The 17,063-nt window shown below is 38.0% G+C and overlaps 1 protein-coding gene across 1 annotated transcript; it reads right to left on the bottom strand.

The window, feature by feature from the left end:
* Positions 1-1,888: 1,888 nt before the first annotated feature.
* On the bottom strand, positions 1,889-16,632 carry RRH (retinal pigment epithelium-derived rhodopsin homolog; the record flags this gene model as incomplete). The annotated part of the gene is made up of 7 exons (XM_081242712.1): positions 16,485-16,632; positions 11,037-11,227; positions 9,412-9,511; positions 8,721-8,874; positions 7,627-7,795; positions 3,303-3,481; positions 1,889-2,003 (listed from the first exon to the last, which is right to left on the bottom strand). Exons 1-7 carry the CDS (start codon positions 16,588-16,590, stop codon positions 1,889-1,891), a joined length of 1,014 nt encoding a protein of 337 aa, XP_081098838.1. The 5' UTR covers positions 16,591-16,632.
* Between the last annotated feature and the right edge of the window lie 431 nt (positions 16,633-17,063).

Below are 17,063 nucleotides of genomic sequence, written 5' to 3'. Positions count from 1 at the left end.
GTTTTTTTTTTAATTTATTTTTTTATACAGCAGGTTCTTATTAGTTATCCATTTTATACATATTAGTGTATATATGTCAATCCCAATCTCCCAATTCATCACACTATTTTTAGTTTTTTAAGGAACCTCCATACTGTTCTCCATAGTGGCTGTATCAATTAACATTCCCACCAACAGTGCATGAGGGTTCCCTTTTCTCCACACCCTTTCCAGCATTTACTGTTTGTAGATATTTTGATGATGGCCATTCTGACTGGTGTGAGGTGATACCTCATTGTAGTTTTGATTTGCATTTCTCTAATGATTAATGATGTTGAGCATCCTTTCATTATTCAGCCTATTTTATAAGATTATTGTTTCTTGAATTACTAAATGTGTGACTGAACCTTTGATAAAAATAATTATGACTAGACAACTTAAAACAATTGACCAAATATATAGTTCTACGATAAGATCAATGACTGTAACAGTGTAACTCTAGATATGGGAAGAAGCAACAAGAAGGAATCAGTTCCTGGACCATAGCAGACTAGTAAGACAGGCGGTCCAGAGGCTTTGGCTACTGCTAACAGGGCCTAGTCCAGTAATAGCACACTGAGTGGCCTATCAACAAAATCCTCGCTTGAACTGAGAATGAGCATTCCTAGCACTGTGGGACAAATTGGTCACGAAATGCCTCTCAGACCTTGGTCAAAATCATGACCAAAAAGGAGGGGATTATAAAATAAAGATATTGCCCACTATCCAGTTCTACAAGAATCAAGTCATTAGGCACTGCAGTCATGGACCTACAATACACCCTGAAAGGAATTCAGGGTGAAGATCAGGATGAGGCACTTTGTTCTCTGGGAAAACAAGCTGAACCAGCCCTCATAGTTAGATATTTTCAGGAGAAAATTTTATGAACCCAGTGTTTTGCATCTTCCCAAACTTAGAAAAGCACTAAAAACATTAACTAAGATATCTATTACTTGCATATAGCAGTAACCTTCTACCGAGATGTGTACTTGATTGCAGTATACACTGGCCTCCCATCTTACCTCTTTGGAACAGTCCACAGAGCTTTCTGAAAGACTGTCTCTTGGGATATGGTCTTGAGGTTGGGTCAAGTAAAATTTTTCATTTCTTTCTTACACTGACTATTGATTAATTTTTTCATCAATAAAACAAAAGATAGGAACAAAAACCACAAACATACAGAAACCTTCACTCTGATTAAACTTAATTCTAGTGCCAAATATATGGAAATACATACACATGAAAACAGTAATTAAAAATGCAGAACACATAATAGTATGCACAGATTATAAATTGCTATATAAAATATATATGTGCATTGACTGATGTGATTTAAAAGCAATAGTGCTTAATATTCATTTGATCATTTTTATTAAGTAGACTGTTAATAAATAATTGCATTAAATTTTTTAAATTGTGAAGTGCTAAATATGTTTTCCATTCTAGCTGGGAACATCCAACAACTTATTTCAGTAATTATTTATTAAAGACTATTACTTATTATTATTATTAATTTATTCTAACATTAAAATAGCAGTTGCTTCTGATCTAATGGAGGGACCAGGCAAGATACCAGGTACAGCGTAATACATGCCATGATAGGGAGAAAGAGAAGAGGCCTTAATCTCATGTGCTTCTATTCACCAAATGAGATAAGCAATAAGTTTACATATAAGGAAACAATGAAACATTCCCTACAGTGGCCAGTGCACCAACAGAACTTATGAACTACACGTGAGAAATCTACAGTCTATTAGGACAATCCTCTGTGTCTGCATTTGATTGAAATGTGCTCAGATTTTAAGCAAAATTAAATCATTGAAAAAAAAAGTAAAGCAAATGTTTTGATAATGTGTGCTTTCCTCTTATTTCAGACTTTTCCAGAAGTCAGTGGGTTTTGGGGTACATCCATTGGTAAGATACTCTCCACGGGCATTGCTTGGTGAGTCTGACATTTGAACATGGCAAGCATTGCCCTCCGGAACCTACAATAAAAAAGGGAAAATCTGGCATTACCCATGAGGACCTGGCACTTTTAGAGTACTCTCAAACATGGCTAAGATGCCACTACTACCAACTGGCATCTCCAGATAAATTTCTGCTTCCAGCTTTAACATCTGCTGTTGAGACCCTTGGTCACTGTATCAAGTGTATGACACAGTTAAAGACCATTTGTGCCCCACTGACTATTAACATTGAAGACACTTAATAAAAACCACTAATGTCTAAGAGGGTGCATCTAACATCATTTGCAAGGAATCAGTTAATTGAACTAAGGATGTGTATTTCATACATTTGTTCTTCTGAGCAAAGGCCAGTTTAAATTAAGAGGAGCTTGAGAATGCCTGACCTTTCCTAAAGAACTACCAAGAGACTCTGAATTTAAAATGTGTTCTTTACGCTTCTTATGCAGTCTGCTTCTTAAAAGTTTTTATGTTTCTTCATATATCTGTGGCTAAAGTTGCTTTCCTAACATGTGCATAAATACATAAGTGTAATAGAAGCAGCATTGGCATTCCAGGATCAAATTACTTCACCTCTACTGAGACTTTTCTGGTCAAATATTTAAGCACAGTAGATTGGTTCATCCCAATCTACTGTAGATTGGTTCATCTACTGTTACATCTTTAAGCAGTAACAGGAAATGAAGTAGTCTAAGCTTCACTGAGGAGGCAGGAAAGAAATCCTTGCTCAGAGGCTCAACAAAGGGAGAAGGGGAAGATTCTCAACTATCCTGAGTGACTACACACTCCTGAAGCCCTTTATGTTAGCACTGAATTTTTCCTTGCGTTTGAATGATATGTCTTCCTCCTAGTAAATATACAACTATGCTACCCACTTAGGGAGTCCAACTGGCCTTGCTTTGTCCATTTTCCAGTAATAGAACTACTCTCTTCTTTGTAAAACCAATTCCACGTATTTTAAACGGAGTAACCATGTGATCCAAGCTGAGCTCACCAATGACCATCCAGGGCCGCTTCTGCCAGAAAGCCATGTGAGACGAAATTCACATTTGGGGATACTTAGCTTGTGGAACTTGGGTCTTGAGTTACCCGTGATTATCTCACCTCCGTGTGGGAAGAGCCTGTCACAGAACTGGAGGCCCAGACATTTAAGGTCCTAAATGTTTCTCAAGTTGCATGAACCAAATAACTTTTACATTCATCTGAAGTGAGTTTCTGTCACTTACCTCCCCAAAAGTTTTAGAACATTATCCATTGCCTTTTTAACATTCTTTCTGTATATGCTTTTTTTAGTTGAGAAGCATTTTAGACATAACTTACTTTTTATTAGCAATCACATAAATACAGGGATTGTAGAATGTAGAAGATTTTGCAAACAGTGGAGCTAGGATGGCCACTGAGGGAGGAATCTTCTTTGGGTCACCAAAAGAAGCCCATAAGCACACGATGGAATAAGGGGACCACGCCACCAGAAACATGAGTATCATTATCACAGACATCTGTAAAAGAAATCAATATTCGCCAAACCCAATATCTAAAATATCAAAATAACTAATATACCTTAAACTGCATGAAAAATTACCTTGATTGGAACTTGAATAAATTTATGTTGTTGAAGACACAGAGGAAAAACTGAATTTTTCCCCTCATACTTTGCTAATGTGCCTGAGGTCATCTATGATAACAAGAGCTTATGAGATGGATATACTGGTGCACGAATGTAAAGAATGCCCACTTTCCTTTGGTGAGCTGGGGAGAATACAAAAGCTGGCTTGGATGACAGGCAGAAGGGCCCACTCCTAGCCCACTTGGAGTAACTGTGCTAGGGACTGCTGGTGTTGCGCTTTCTTTTCCTCACTCTCATCTGCTAATCTAAAAAACAACTTTCTAACTTTCTAAACTCAATGTGGGAAAAAAAAAAAAAGTCCTCTATTGAGTTCAGTGAATTCTCATACAGGCCATTTGAGCTTGGTATATAATAAATCACATATAATACGTACAGTGCAGATAATTTTGTAAAGGAGTTACCCTTACATTTTGTTTGAATGAAAAATTATAATTGTACATTGCTCCCTCCTGATTGTCCACTAAAACAATAGAAAAGGTTTAAAAAGACATAAACGCATAAGGTCTGAGAACCACAGATTAGACAGCTTTGTAAAAGTTAAAATTGAATAACCATTAGACAAGTGGCATATTACTTATCAGACCTGAGAATGATTTTAAAACAATTTTTTTTAATTTTAAAGAGCCAGGAATAAGGGAAAATCAGGTACAGATGAATCCACTCCACAGAACTACAGAAAGTCTCAGGAATTGGAGGTGACCATTCTGAATGTGGGGCTGCACTTGGAACCTAAAACACAAAAACTCATTAAAATCTGCAAAAAGAAGCAGTTAGACTTCTGAATCCCCTCTCTATTCAGCTAGGAAACAGCCCCCTCTCCCCAGAAGAATCCCAAGGGTCAGTGTAAGAGAAGGTAAAGCAGGGAAACTTGGGACTGGGGGACACTGGGCTCAGCTGAGAGCTGGCGTACTGTCCTGAAAAGAGGGGGGCTACACGCTGTCCCTTCCCTGCACTGAGCCATGAGAATGTGGGTACACAGACTTGTACCGCCTACCCAGAAAGGTGAAAGAATCTTCTCTCCTTGGAAACTGACCAGCCCAGAAGAAAATACCCAGAGGTACAGATCATTAGAACCCCCCCTCTCCAAAGACATACCCCAGTGAAAGAGCACAGCAAGAGCTCACAATCAACTTTTTAGCGCATCACTCTTAAATATGCAGGGACAGTCACTGATCACCAGACACTGAGGAAACACGCAAACTGACAGGCAGAGACCAAAACAGTGCAGGAACTCGGGAAAAAAAAATATGTGATGAACAGAAGGAAAATGTAAATATATACATAATATCATCACAGAAATGAGAGAAGATACACATTCATTAAACAAGGACAGGACACTATTAAAAAGAAGTACAGAGTATAAAATAATGCTTCCATCTCATCTATAAAAGTGAAAGCAGGATTTTTAAAATGCAATAGGAAGGTTGAAATATATGGTCAGCCAGGGTAAGGGTGAGGTAAATAAGGTGAACTGTGCAAGTGCAGGGTCAGATCCTGTCTTTATTTAATATTTTATATTTTGTTCAATGTGGATTTTCTACATAAATTTTGATTTTTTAAAATACTGCACATGGGGCTTCCCTGTTGGCACAGTGGTTGAGAGTCCGCCTGCCGATGCAGGGGACACGGGTTCGTGCCCCGGTCCGGGCAGATCCCACATACCGCGGAGTGGCTGGGCCTGCAACGGGAGAGGCCACAACAGTGAGAGGCCCGCGTACCGCAAAAAAAAAAAAATACTGCACTAACTACTTGATTTTTTGATTACTGAGCTTTTTGGCACCTGCTTAAATTTTGCACCCCAGGCTTGAGCCTCACTCTCCTCACCCAATCCCAGTCCTGGACATGGTTCAGGAAATCTCTCAGAAAGTAGAAACAGGGACTTCCCTGGCGGTCCAGTGGTTCAGACTTTGCCTTCCAATGCAGGGGGTGTGGGTTCGATCGCTATTTGGGGAGCTAAGATCCCACAGGCCTCCCGGCCAAAAAACCAAAACATAAAACAGAAGGAATATTGTAACAAATTCAATAAAGACTTTAAAAATGGTCCACATCAAAAAAAAATTTTTTTTTAAAGAAGAAAGTAGAAACAAAAACAAACAGGGGACTTCCCTGGTGGTGCAGTGGTTAAGAATCCGCCTGCCAATGCACGGGACATGGGTTTGAGCCCTGCTCCGGGAAGATCCCACATACCGCAGAGCAACTAAGCCCGTGCACCACAACTACTGAAGCCCGCACGCCTAGAGCCCGTGCTCTGCAACAAGAGAAGCCACTGCAATGAGAAGCCTGCACACCACAACAAAGAGTAAACCCTGCTCACCACAACTAGAGAAAGCCCATGCTCAGCAATGAAGACCCAACATAGCCAAAAATAAATAAATAAATAAAAACAAAACAAAAAACAGAAATAATGCAGGAGAGAATATTTAAGAAAATTAAAAGAAAAATCCAGGAGATTAAATACTCAAATAAAAAGAGTTCCAGAAAGAGAACAGAGAAAACAAAATGGGAGGTGAAACTCACCAGAGAAATAATACAAGGAAACTCCCAGAAGGGAAGACCTGAGTCTCGACATAGAAAGCATTCACCCAGTACCCAGCACGTGGGTGAATAAAGAGCCACACCAAGGCATATCGGCATGACATTTCAGAAAACTGGAGACAGAGAAAATCACAAGCTTCCAGAGAGAATGCAGATCACCAGAATGCTGTAAGCCTTCTCAATAGTGACACCTGAAGCCGAGAAACTACATAGAGTAATGCCTTCAAAATTCTTTGAAAGTCATTTTTCTACTTAGAATTCTGTACCAAGCAAACAATCGGTCAAACATGATCGTAGAATTAAGACATTTTCAGGCATGCAAAATCTTAAAAATTTGACTTCCTTAGAGAATGTGTTACACCAAATGTGAAGGAGTTAACCGAAAAAAAAAAAAAGGGAAGACATGCAATCCAGAAAACGGGCGATCTGACCTACGAGACAGGCCAAAGGCATTCCCAGCTGTGGGGATGTTGGCTACCTAGGTAGTCATCCTAAAAAACAGCCAGTGTAGACTAGGGCAAGAGATCTGGCGGGTGTCAGGAGGGTAGCGCCAAGAAAAGGATAAAGTCGACCTAGTCTCTGATGTATTTGAAAATACTAAGAGGAGACTGAAGCTTCTGGTGGAGAGTTTAGAGATGAATTAGTGACAGGTACACAGAAGAGTTAGCAAACAAAGCTACAGAGAGAGAGAGGGAGGGAGAGAAGAGAAGGGGAGAGAGATGAATGGAGGAAGAGAAAGAGAAAAGGAATGAATTGTTAACTCCAAAGGGGGAAAAGTTGTATAAAAAAAGCAATATAAGTCATAGAGTCTTACAGAGATTTTCAATAAATAAAATTTAGATAATCACAATAATGTAAAATTGGCTCTTCATCTAACCAAATATTAACATTTTACTGATAAGATGAGAGATAAACGTTGGTGGGGAGGAGCAGGAAAGGTTGGTGGTATAAGAAAAATTTTCTTTGTCTATAGTAGGAAATCAAGGAGTAACAGCAAAGAAAAATACCTAAAACAGGGCTCCCCTGGTGGCGCAGTGGTTAAGAATCCGTCTGCCAATGCAGGGGACATGGGTTCGAGCCCTGGTCCGGGAAGATCCCACGTGCCGCGGAGCAACTAAGCCCGTGTGCCGCAACTACTGAGCCTGCACACCTAGAGCTCATGCCTCGCAGCAAGAGAAGCCACTGCAATAAGGAGCCAGTGCAACACAATGAAGAGTAGCCCCTGCTCGCCACAACTAGAGAAAGCCCACGTGCAGCAACAAAGACCCAAAGTAGCCAAAAATAAATAAATATATTAAAAAAATTAAAAAATTACCCAAAACAGCAGATAAGCACATCATTTAGAAATACGGAGGCCAACACCAGAAAAAAGAGCCAGAGAGTAAGAATGGGGAGTTGGGGAGAGGTGACTGCAGGGGCCAAGGAACCATGTCCATGTAAAAGCTTGATTACAAAACCTTTTTAAGGATTTTAATGTCTTACCTTTGTTACATCTACCTGATCTGACCAATCTCTGTTGAGATACTCAGTGCAGTTACTAGTAGCATGATGTTTAATGGATCGAGTGACATGGTAATAGCAGTAAAACATCATTATCAAGGGCACAATAAAATTTATTGCAACAACCATCATGGTGTAAGAAACAAAAGATCTGAAAGTAAGAAAAGGAAATAATTAAATCATGACATTAAATCACTACTCATTTAATATACTAAACAGAGTAAGGGAAACAGGATAATTATCAGAAATAATACTGGCACTGTCCAGCAGTCATCATATTATTAAATAGCTTAGGAAGTGCATTTGACTTTGAGTTCATTTGGACTAGGGGTTGGCAAACTATGACCTGTGGGCCAAATCCAGCCTGTCGCCTGTCTTTGTAAATAAAATTTTATTGGAACCACATTCATTACATACAGTCTAGGGCTGCAATCACAGGCAGAGTTGAATAGTTGCAATGGAGACAATCTTGCCTGTAAAGCCTAAAATATCTATTTTCTGACCTTGCACTAAATCTAAAAAGTTTTAGATTTAGTTTGACAGTTAGAAATTTTCTATTTGCTTTTCTTCATAATCTTTCATTTCTTTTAATAAACTAAATTACCCCCTTTTCCCTGGTAAATATAGGAAAGCATCACTGATGAGCAAGCAAATCCTTGCAGCGACTGTGCTTTTGCTGCATAATTCTCAGGAGATGCTTTATCACCAGATCATCTAGAAAAGAAAGCCTGGACTTTTGTCAGATCTGCACACTGTCTAGCTCCACTAACACTCCTTTTCCCCATCAGGTCCTACCTCTAAGGTGCGGATATTGGAAGGATTCTCTGTTTCACCTTTGCTGCCAGAAGTTAGAGGAAGGAACAGAGCAGGGGACAAGGGGAGCTGGATGGCCTTTCCTTGCAAATAAGCATAATTCACTTTTCTCAATTCATCTCTGCCGTAATCATATCATCTATACCAAGGAAGATCTTTGTCATCTCTGTATGAGAAACATTTGATCTGACCTTAAATTTGAAATGGTGAGAAAATGTCTACACTAGAAGCATTTGATTATAAAGTGTAAACATGTCTCTTACACATCATTTTTCCGCCAGTTTATGGTACAGGTGGCCCCAGTAGGATCTGGGGCATAACTAGCCCACCCAACAATAGGCATCAAAGCCCAAAAGAGGCCATTGAACCAGGCCCCCAGAATCATGCTGATGTAAGTGTTGGTGGTCAATCTTCTTCCTATTAACAAACATATGGAACATCAAAGTCATTTCCCAATGATGTGATTCATATCTTCATTTTGTTTTAACTGATTATTCAAAGTTGTCATCAAACAGATTCTTCACAGAGCACTTTAGTTCACACAAAGCCTATCTACATGAATTCACATTCTGAAAAAAAAATGACATTTAAGCTGAAACCTAAATGATAAAATGATCCGTCAGACGATAGAAATGGAGAAACACTAGGGAAATAGCATTTACAAAGACCCCAAAGTGGGAAAGGGTTTGGCTAGTACCCCAAAGTGAGAGGACCCCAGACCACACTGGAAAGGTAGCCAGGGGCCAGAATGCATGGGACCTTGGAGGCTGTGTTATGAAATTTGGGTTTTATTCTAGGTATAATAGAAAATCACTGAAACTTTCAGTCAAGGATTATCAGAGAAATATGACTGACCGTGTTGCAAGCCATTACATTTACATTTTGAAGTGAATGTGTATCGAGCAGTACTTAGGCAAAAATGGGTTCACTGAAAAGCTGAGAAAAGTGCTGTACCTGCATCAGGAGAGCAGATGGTCAGGTATCGATCCACCGCCACAACTGTGAGCAATCCAATACTTGCCATTCCAAAAAAGATATTCAATCCAGCATAAATCTGAAGATTAAAATTGGAAAGATTCCACCATTCTACACATCCTCCCAAGAGACATTTACACTTTTATCCCATTGCTAAAATATATTTTAAATACACTGAGTGTTTTTTATTTTACTAATTTTAAAATATATCATTTATTGTCATATTATAAGTGGTTTAATAAAGGCATTTATAGAAAATGCTTTGAGACTTCATTAATTAAAATAAACTTTTTTAAAAATGTTAAGGCTTAAAGTAAAACTTCTATACATACTCTGTGGAGTGCAAAAACAAACCATAAATTAAGTGCAATGCATATAACCAACAAAAGACTGCTATTCAGAAGATAGACAATTCAACAGGGGGAAAGACAAACAGAAAAATGGGTTATTCACACAAGAGGAAACCTGCATGTTTACGACATAAGATGTACAATCACATTAAATCTTGAAAGAAATGCAAATTATAAGATACTATTTTATATCCATCAAAATGCTACAAATTCAAAAGTCTGACAACCCCAAGTGTTGGGGAAAATGTGGAGTAATGTAAGTTCTAGCAACTGGCACAACCATTTTGGAGAGAAATTTGTCCACATCTGATAAAATTGAAGATAAACATTATCTACAACCAAACCATTCCTTTCCTAGTAATGTATCTAAACTCTCACACATTGCAGAAAAAGACATGTATGAGAACAATTTATTGAAGCCTTGTTTGTGGTTTAGAAAAATTGGAAACAGAGAATTCTCTGGCAGTCCAGTGGTTAGGACTTGCTGCTTTCACTGACGGGGCCTAGGTTCCATCCCTGGTCGGGGAACTAAGATCCCGCAAGCCAAGCCACATGGTGCAGCCAAAGAAAAAAAGAAAAAAAAAAAAAAACCCAAACAACCTGAAGCACATATTGCAAAACATTAAGATTTGACAAAACTGGTTGGTGCACACATGGGTATTCACTACTCTCTACTCTTCATTTTATTCTCTATAGTTTTAGAGCTTAAAATAGCTAACTGTTTAAAAAAATTAGGCCAAAAGTCATTAATGCAAATTAATATTAATTTATTTTCTTGTCAGTAAAAATCATAGTAGATATATTCACCAGCAATTCTCATGGAGAACTTTCCATAGAAAAAAATCAGCAACATGTAGTTTAACTACATTACTTAGATATTATGACATAGTCATTAAATATTTTATTGTTTCAAATGAAAGCAGAGTATTTCTTTTTGAATTTGCAATATGTAAGTTTTTATTTGAATATGCAAATGTTCACTTTTCTTCTCTAGTTGACTGCTAATTTTTTGTTAGTTTAGTTTTTTCCTTTGAGTTGGGAAATTTTGAAAATATAATGATGGCGACTGATTTCATTTCTCTTCTTAAAGAATATATTTCCCGGTCACTCCTGAAGCCATTTTTATTAAGGGCACTATATCTATTATCCTACATAATCTTATTTGATTGAAACCCTTGGGATTTTTTAAAGACATTTAAATGTACATTTTCTTAATCTACTTTATTTTGCTTTGATTCTAAAGATCTCCAATACCTGACATCCTGCATATCCAAACTTCCAACTTCCATGCAGATCTGAAGCAGCAGACATGGGGTAGCCAATGCTACTGACCCCTATATCAGTAACAGCCAAGTTAATGATAATTGCATTTGTGGGTGTCCGAAGCTCCTTGTACTTAACGAAGATGCCCAGAACTATTATGTTGCTGAGAACACTTATCATACCTGAGAACATAAACAAAAAAAATCACACATTTTGTGTAATTTGAATGTGTAAAAGTAGAATCAAATTAACTATTTAAGCTCCTTCAAAAATATAGCAAATCCAGGGCTTCCCTGGTGGCGCAGTGGTTGAGAGTCTGCCTGCCGATGCAGGGGACACGGGTTCGTGCCCCGGTCCGGGAAGATCCCACATTCTGCGGAGCGGCTGGGCCCGTAAGCCATGGCTGCTGAGCCTGTGCTCCACAACGGGAGAGGACACAACAGTGAGAGGCCCGCGTATCGCAAAAAAAAAAATATATATATATATATATATATCAAATCCATTTTGGTTCGTTTATTTGAAGAGCTTCAGCTCTTCTTCAAGCTAGTTGTAATATCTTCACAGCCCTTTTGTAAAACAGAAATATAAGAATTAAAGCACAAAGAATCTACCAATTGCATAAACCAGCACCAAAGACTGGTGTTAATGTCATCACTATTGATCACTCTGTCCTTGATATTATTCCCTTGCATGTCATGATACCACCACCACTGATTTTTAGGATATACATATGATCATACAATCTCCTTTGGCAGCTTAATTTTCTCATCCTCCTTCCTGAAGCCTGAGGCTCTCCTTTCTCTATAGTTTCTCAAGCCTCAGCTATCATTCTATCCTAACAGTGCTTCTGTCACTTTCCATCCCTGAAATATGCTCCAGTCCCACATCCCTTTTCATACAATTCATTGCCATTAAACATTTATTAAGCACCTACAGTATGTAAGATCATATGACTGTTTCAATATCACTTGAAACTCAACATGTTCAAATCTAAATTCTTCATTACACACACACACACACACCCCTATAGAAGAATGCACACTGCAAGGTTTGGCTATCCAGAGAGGAAGTCGGACTGGCTTTCAGGTCCACTGAGAAGCCTCACAGGCCTTATCACCCTAGTCAAGTCTCCACAGCCTGGGATCTGACTCCTAGCCCTGCAGGTCCAGAAACTCAATGTTGTCGGTGCCCCAGAATTGGCTGGATTCAGGTAGACTGATGACTGAACTTCTTAATCTGAATGCCAGTGTTTTCATTTACAACAAGAAATACTGTTGAGTGGACTGGATGTGCACGTTAGCCTGTTTAACACTCCCTACATGCAACAAAGGATGCACACATTTCCCATAAGCCAGATGTGGGCCATATTAGGTCCTAACAGCTGAGAGAGGCTAGAGCTATTACCAGATTCCTAGGGGGTAAAGGAGGGGTAAGGAACAAAAGGAATAGAGTAGTGTTCACCATCATGAAGAGAACTCTGGTGATCAGCTCCAGCTATTGCCGGAGAGAGGGAAGGTTTCCAAGCACCAACACCCAAATGTATCAGCTAAGGAAGAACTTCTATTATATCTTGGCACCTTGGTCAAAACTTCCATTCAAAATCCTGTTATACTAATCTTCCAGGTTCCTGTTCTTTCCTCCTGCATGCTGCTGGCAGAATAAACTTTCTATAACATAGAATTAACCAAGGCTCTTCTCAAAACCTCCAATACACCCCAACGTCTGCGGGATGAAGTCCACATGTCCCAGCCTGGTATTCCAGGCTCTTTGCCTCAATCTGTTTTTACCCTCTCTAAGCAAATTTTCACACTTGTCAAACAAGCCCTCCATCTCATTATTTATCAAATGCACCAGTCTTGTGGTAAATTTCGACTTTCATTTCTCCCACTTGGAACACCCTACTCCTTTCCTCTACCTTTCCAAATGCTACCCTTCAAAATTCTGTTCAAGGCCAATTCTGCCCCAAAGACTTGTCCTCTGCATAGTATCCTCTCTTCTCTAAATTCTCAAAGTACTTGTTTATATTATACTTTATCTTATGTGATGCTATATTATTTAATTCATATATGCCTAGTCTTCCTGTGTAGATTTTAGGCTTCTAATCATTTCTATGTTGTATATATGACATATAGCAGATTTATTTAATAAACGGACAACTAAAACTCATATTGCTTAAGGTCTATTATTCCTGCAAGCATAATTAAGGCCCAATGATATCAAATTTGATGATTCTTTGGCTCAATATTTTTGCATCTAGTATTGTAGCTCCAAAAAGTTTAGTGAATTGAAGAATCTTTCTGGGCTAGTTACAGATTTGATGATTTTTAAGAAGTCAGATAAAAACACAGTGCAGTAAATTGTTGCCTACCAAATATGCAACCAGAATAAAGTAATTGTGCTTTGGGGGCGGTTTTAGATATAACAGGGAGAATGAAGTAAACAATTTAGCCCTTTTTCTATTTTCTCTGCAGCTGTCTCAAGCACTCTGCTTTATTTCCTAGCTGTAGGTGTTTTCTAATGAGTAGACAATAGATCACTTAGTAGTTAGGTCTATGTTCAGTTAATTTCCCCTTGGCTTCTGTGGCTCTCCTCCAATCTCTTTGGCAGATCCTTCTTAATCTTCTTCCTGGCCTTTCTTTCTTCATCTCTACCTTATTAAATATATGCATTGTCCAAGTTTCTGTCCTGGACCTTCTTTGTTTTCACATTCAATATACACTCAGTGATTTCACACAGATCCAAGGCTATATGCTGTTACTTTCCGGATCAGTCTCATAAAACTCAAACTCATGTGCGCAGCTTTCTACGGGACTTCTCTCAAACGGAACCCAGAGATCTTCTCTCTTGACCCAAACATGTTCTTCCCCAGATGTGCTCCCATCTTGATGAATAGCTTCACCATCTATCCTGTGGCCCAAAAGAGAAACCTAGATGTCATCTTTGATGCTCCCTCACCTTCTCCCCCAGTCTCCACATCCAACCATCAATTCTAACTTCTAGCTCTTGAATGTGTCTATTTCTATCTCCAATGCTACTACTTCCTCCTCAGAAGTCTTTTTAATCTTAATCACACAGGGGCCACCTACCTGGTCTCTTAGCTACCACTACAGCACATTTCTAAAATACAAATTGGATCATGTCATTCAGTGATTCCCCTATCGCCTTTACGGCTTAGGTCTTTCATTAGCTGGTACACAGGCATCCTCTCAGCCTAATATCTCTCACGCTTCATCCTACAAGTCACCTGTAGTGAATCTATTTCAGATCCTTAATTCGCCATGCCCTCTTGCTCCCCAGCATTAACTGGAGAAAGGGAGAGTGCTCAAGTTGGTAACATTTGTAAGAGCTACAATCTAAGAGAAATATTAAACTAAAAATTAAATTTAAAATGAAAAATCAAAATAGGCTCGTGGTAAAAGTAACAAATGAAATAAATGCTTTGACTAAATTCTTTTCCTCATAGTTTTGGTTTCGATTTGGACATTTAAGTGAGTTTTGTTAAAGGGAAAGATTGGGGGGCCCAAAGAACAATAAACGTTTGAACAAAAGCATAAAGAAGTTAGATATGCTCCCTTCAGTTCATCTACTAAAAACACAAACAAACAACACGTACTCAAGTGTTGATAAAACTGATCCTTGTGGTTATACCTGAGGGTTCTAGAGTCGAAATACCTGAGTTCAAATCCTGGCGTAGCTACTTAGTAGATGTGTGTGTTGGAAAAGTTATTTAAACTCTTTATCTGTAAACAGGGAAAATAAAATTTGCTCACTGAATTAGCATAAGGATGAATTATTCTGTACATGTAAATATTCAGAATAGTGCTTGGTATATACCAAGTATTCCAATAATAACATTAGTAGTGGTAGCAGTAGTAGTAGTGGTGGTGGTGGTGGTTGGAGTAGTAGTAGCAGTAGTAATAGTAATTCTAGTAGAAGTCATCATTGTCGTCATAGTAAGATTACTATTACTATTACTGTTACTGTTACTGTTACAGGGGTAAGAACCAGCAAGAATATTTTCTTAACAGGAAAATTTATTTGCATGCTTCTTTTGCAACCAGATCAAAAAAGATAGCTTTTCTTGTTCATCTACCAAAAACTAACTAAACCAAAAGTTTGTATACAAAGTACTTCTATGTAATTGTGATAAGGAGCTGATCTCTTTAAGTAGCATATTGTTTTCTCCCTTCTGTTGCAACACCAAAAAAAACCCCAAAAACCAAAAAGAAAACAGAATTTATCCAGTGCTTATCATACAGAGGTATTCAAATGAAGTTAGCTGAGGAACCACATTTTCTATCACAGAAGTAATACTCTGTGAATTATGGGGAAACTAAGCAATTATAAAGAATAAACTGGGTACAGTAGGATTTGTTATGTTTTTATTCTACTTTTGAATATATTTGAAAATTTTCATGTCAATCCAAAAAATAATAAAGTTTCTTCTAAAACTCATTACTAAGCATAAAGTTGAAAATGAAGTGACTGCTAAGCATAAAGTTAATACCACAATTCAACCTATACATAAAAAAGGTAATCAGAGAACGTCTATTGTCAATTTCCTCACCCCTTTTTTTTCAGCCAACAAGTCTTTATCTTAATCCAATATATGCATCAATGAGTGTGTGTATGTGGGGAGAAAGAAACATTTGTCCAACATATACTGTATATATCATTTAGGTAGATTTGTGCATTATTTAATTTTACTTTTCAAAACAATTGTGACAGTAGCTTATTCTTATCCCCATTTTACAGATATGAAAATGGAAGAACAAAAAACTTGCTCGCTGTTACAAGGATACTAAAAAATGAAAACCAAAGCTCAGTTTTCCAATACAGCATTCGAAAATGAGCTCAATTTACAAACTCTGTCCTCAGTGACAATACACTCTGCTCTCTCTTTTTACGACTTTAATTTCCTTTCCAGGATCTTTCGATCTTAACTAGATTCCACCACCAAGGATAAAACTACAAAAAGTATGTATGAGAATAGTAAATGCTAGAAAAATACATCTTTGCCATGGTGCACACTATTCCCCAATAAAAACTTAATTTGACAATGTAATAACCAAACATATGGATAATTACTCATTTTATAGAAAACTTTTCTCAGCCCCATTTCACGGCTCTCACTGCCTATCAAAATTCAAAATAACTTGTTATATTAAGCACCATTAACAATGTTTCCATTTATTCTTTCACCTACATTCTCTTTTTGATCTTTACAGCCAGGAAGTAGAGCAAGTATTATCATCCTTATTTATCACATGAGCACCCCAACTGAGAATAGATAAGTGACTTGTCAAGGTTGGCCAACAATATAGAACTTGAAACATTATCTCTGAACCCATGCTTTTTCTACTACCTTATGCTGAAAACCTCTGCTTTTCTTCACTTATTCAAAAACAAAATAACTGTTAATGGAATAAACATCCATACCTGCCGTAATCAAGTAAGCTGCAACAATATTGTGTTCAGTCTGTGAAAAGGTCGAGCCGTCTTCATTCTTAGAGTCTGAACTGTTGCCTAAATTATTCCTTAGCATTTTGGAGGGACGATATCAAGATAGCCTTCATAATGGGTCTTCAATATCTATGAAATGTTTCAAAAGCCACCTAGGGAAGAATTTTCAGAACCAATCATTTCCACTTAAAGACCTCAAAGAAGGGCCTTTTCATAGAGGCCCTCCCTTAACAAATTTAATTGGGCTAAAGAGGAAAGGATTTTTAATTCCCAGAACAAGGGAAAAGCTTATTAGCAAAATAAAGAGAAATAACAAGCAATACACATTTTAAGCAATTAGGGCATCGGCTTTATATCCAAGGAGATTATCAAGTGCACACATCCCATTTAAACAATAAACAGACTCAGAAAATCAGATCAGGACCTGATTTAACTGATTTCTGCTGGAAATCAGTTTCAAAATTAAGAGCCAGACTTAGTCCTCTAAAACTATTCAGATTAAGGTCCCTGTTTTCTGTTTGACCCTTTCAAGTTTTCCATTTCAATTCCTTTTGT

The sequence above is a fragment of the Mesoplodon bidens genome (genome assembly GCF_964165515.1).
Source record: "Mesoplodon bidens genome assembly, chromosome: 1".
Taxonomy (NCBI): domain Eukaryota; kingdom Metazoa; phylum Chordata; class Mammalia; order Artiodactyla; family Ziphiidae; genus Mesoplodon; species Mesoplodon bidens.
This window is presented reverse-complemented; position numbering and strand designations above follow the sequence as displayed.